Raw genomic sequence first — 2,704 nt, forward strand, 5'->3', positions numbered from 1 at the left:
GGTTTAATCTCAAGTAACCTGTCTTATCATGGGAAATTAGGTAAAACCAGTTACCGTAAACAAAGAACACGTGTTACACATTTGTGACGTTTGAGGGTCAAATATACGTGGCACCGATACCAAGAAAATGTTGCCTTACTTTATCCAGCAGTAAGAGATCAAAACGGGTAAATGCACTTTATGCTCCAACTTATTATCCAACGTTAAATGGACTTCTTCTAAAAATGGTTTTATATTTGAAAAATTTGAAATCTTCACAATGTCTTTTTTGGTGCTCTGCCTCAACTCTGAGTCACGTGCATGCGGACGTCGCGGCGCTTGAATTCAAAAGCAGAAAAATCGATAAACGCGTCACGTGCTGTGCCAGTGCATTGCGGCGGCATAGGATGCACGAGGGGCATGTGCATGCGTCTCCTTCACAATGACTCACGGGCTAGTGCATATCTAGGAGAGATTTTAAACGTCCTATAAGTTGTTCTGCAACAAGAACAAAACAAAATTAACAACAACAACAACAACAATAACATCAATAACAGATTGGCTAACTTAGTGTTCACCGTATTTTCTCAAGTGCATTATTTGCGTTGAAATAGGGTGTTATTCTAAATTTTCCTGCAAAATCTCTTTCAGAGTGTGAGAAATTAGTATCCTAGAGAATAGTTTCCATTCGCAAAGAAACACCAATGTCTGTCAAATTTCCATCAAAGCCGGATTTACGCATATATATTTCAATACTTCGTGTAATTCTGCCATTTTATTCTTGTTCTTGCAAAAATCTTCTTCAAAGCTAAACTAAGTTGGTTTTCACTACTAACACAAAAACTTGGCGCTGATAAGCACTAAAAAAGGCAAATAAATTCTGACTATTTGAATAAAATACTCAATTTTTCCTTGGAAATTAGTACTGGCACAGCAAGGGCACTCGAGCGAACCGATTATCGATTACCCATTCATCCAATAATGCAGCAAGTAAATAGGCCAGGTGATAATCGATAAAACCGGGGGTCGCATTGTTAGTGAGCTAGCTTGGGAATAATCGATACTACTGCACAGTGTGCATTTGGCTTTATGGAGGTCTCCGATAAAATAATAACAAGTTAGAGGGTTAGACGCGGGCACAAGTGCTAACCTTAAAAAAATTCCCAATTTTTGTTGTTAAGTTTGCAGTACCATGACAATTCGGTTACGGACAGTGATGTGCGTCGGTCATATGACAATGTTGAGGACTGATGTGGTGGATTGCGCTGCCGGAGCACACACACCCACATGCGCACAACTCCAGGGCTTCACATTTACACGATTGTGCAGATTTAGTAACCACCCTGCTTTCGCCCGAAGATGACGTCGTACCGATTTAGAACGCCACATTCTCTTAGCCTCCTCGCCCCCATTCCCGATGTCGGCCTCTCCTCCCCACGCCTCTCCCAATAACTGCCCTAGATTTCGCGTGTGTGAATACAACACGAAGGATGGTAGAAACATAAGCAGAAGGCCCATCTTTTCTTTCTTCCTCCCTCTCTAAATTTCAATAACGCCCATTTCTGATCCGAAAATCGTTACTCCTACTGGAAATGCCTTTTAATGAACCGGAAAGAGCCACTTCCACAGGCTATTTCGATTTTTTTCAATGATATAAAAGTATCTGAGTTAGACAGGAGAGAAGGTGCTTTTATGTAAAAAAACCTACAAATGAATTTCTGTAGTTTTTTGAAATCCTTATATTCTAAGAATATGAGAGGTGAATTAATTACTTAGTAGTTCTAACAGTTCTTTAATTATCAAAACGATGAGATCAGAAATAATTTCGCTAATATTTTTCATCCAAATTCCATTAAACACCAATAGAATTCATTATTTTAACATAAAAAGTTGAACATCATGAATGTCCCTAAGCAAAACCTTTCGGGCGATTGGTGTCTATTTAAGCAACCATGACAACGACAAACAGTGCCGTGATTTTGATATCTCGGCAAACCCATAAAGTAGTATTGGCTGATGTAACAATGATAATTCGAAGTAATGTCATCTTTTTATAGGTTATATCCCATTGTTCAGGCATTAAAATCAACTAGTAGTATCATGAACACGAATCTAGGTGGATGTCTCTCAGCCTAAATTTATCTGTGGTTAAAAATCTTGTAAAGAGAGGATTATCTTGTCTGCAATGGTTTGCCATGCAAATGGTAAATAAGTGTTTAGGTTACAGTCGAGATGACTCGAGGGATAACACTTGGCGTAAATCCAGTCAACAATAACGGTAAGTCACGGGATGCGTGCGGGTATCAGGACGGCGGGATGAGTAGGCTGTTGTTGGCTCGCAGACGCACAAAATGTAATTCTTAATAAATGACGCTGAAATAAGACATACAAACCCACTGCGTAGGCACGCGGAAAAAGTATTAAGTGTGACATTCAACAAGACCGTATAAAGATCCGTCATGGAAGGAACTTCTGATAGATTTTCATGACCAGACAGTGTGACAAGGCTAGTGATTGTAGCGATTGAAATGAAATCGGTGAGTCTATAAAATGATTACTAAGTTAATAAGCACAAAAAGCAAATTTTGCCAACCTAAGCCTTAATGGGAACCTATGTAAAAATCCTTTCCTTTAGGTCATCTTGTAAACAAGATGTCCACTCACTTCAGGGCACAACTCGCAGCAATGGCTTGTTCTAACCTGTGGGCACCAATCGAATGCAATT

At 39.4% G+C, this 2,704-nt stretch overlaps 1 protein-coding gene across 1 annotated transcript; it reads right to left on the reverse strand. All coding sequences in view use genetic code 11, as the record gives it.

Moving 5' to 3' along the window:
* Positions 1-465: 465 nt before the first annotated feature.
* On the reverse strand, positions 466-2,059 carry EGR_03948 (hypothetical protein; the record flags this gene model as incomplete). Its single annotated transcript, XM_024493197.1, has 3 exons — positions 466-541; positions 736-839; positions 1,976-2,059. The coding sequence occupies 3 exons, from the start codon at positions 2,057-2,059 to the stop codon at positions 466-468; spliced, it is 264 nt and encodes an 87-aa protein (XP_024352469.1).
* Positions 2,060-2,704: the final 645 nt, after the last annotated feature.

This window comes from Echinococcus granulosus (assembly GCF_000524195.1).
Source record: "Echinococcus granulosus chromosome Unknown EG_S00022, whole genome shotgun sequence".
In the NCBI taxonomy this organism is placed as follows: domain Eukaryota; kingdom Metazoa; phylum Platyhelminthes; class Cestoda; order Cyclophyllidea; family Taeniidae; genus Echinococcus; species Echinococcus granulosus.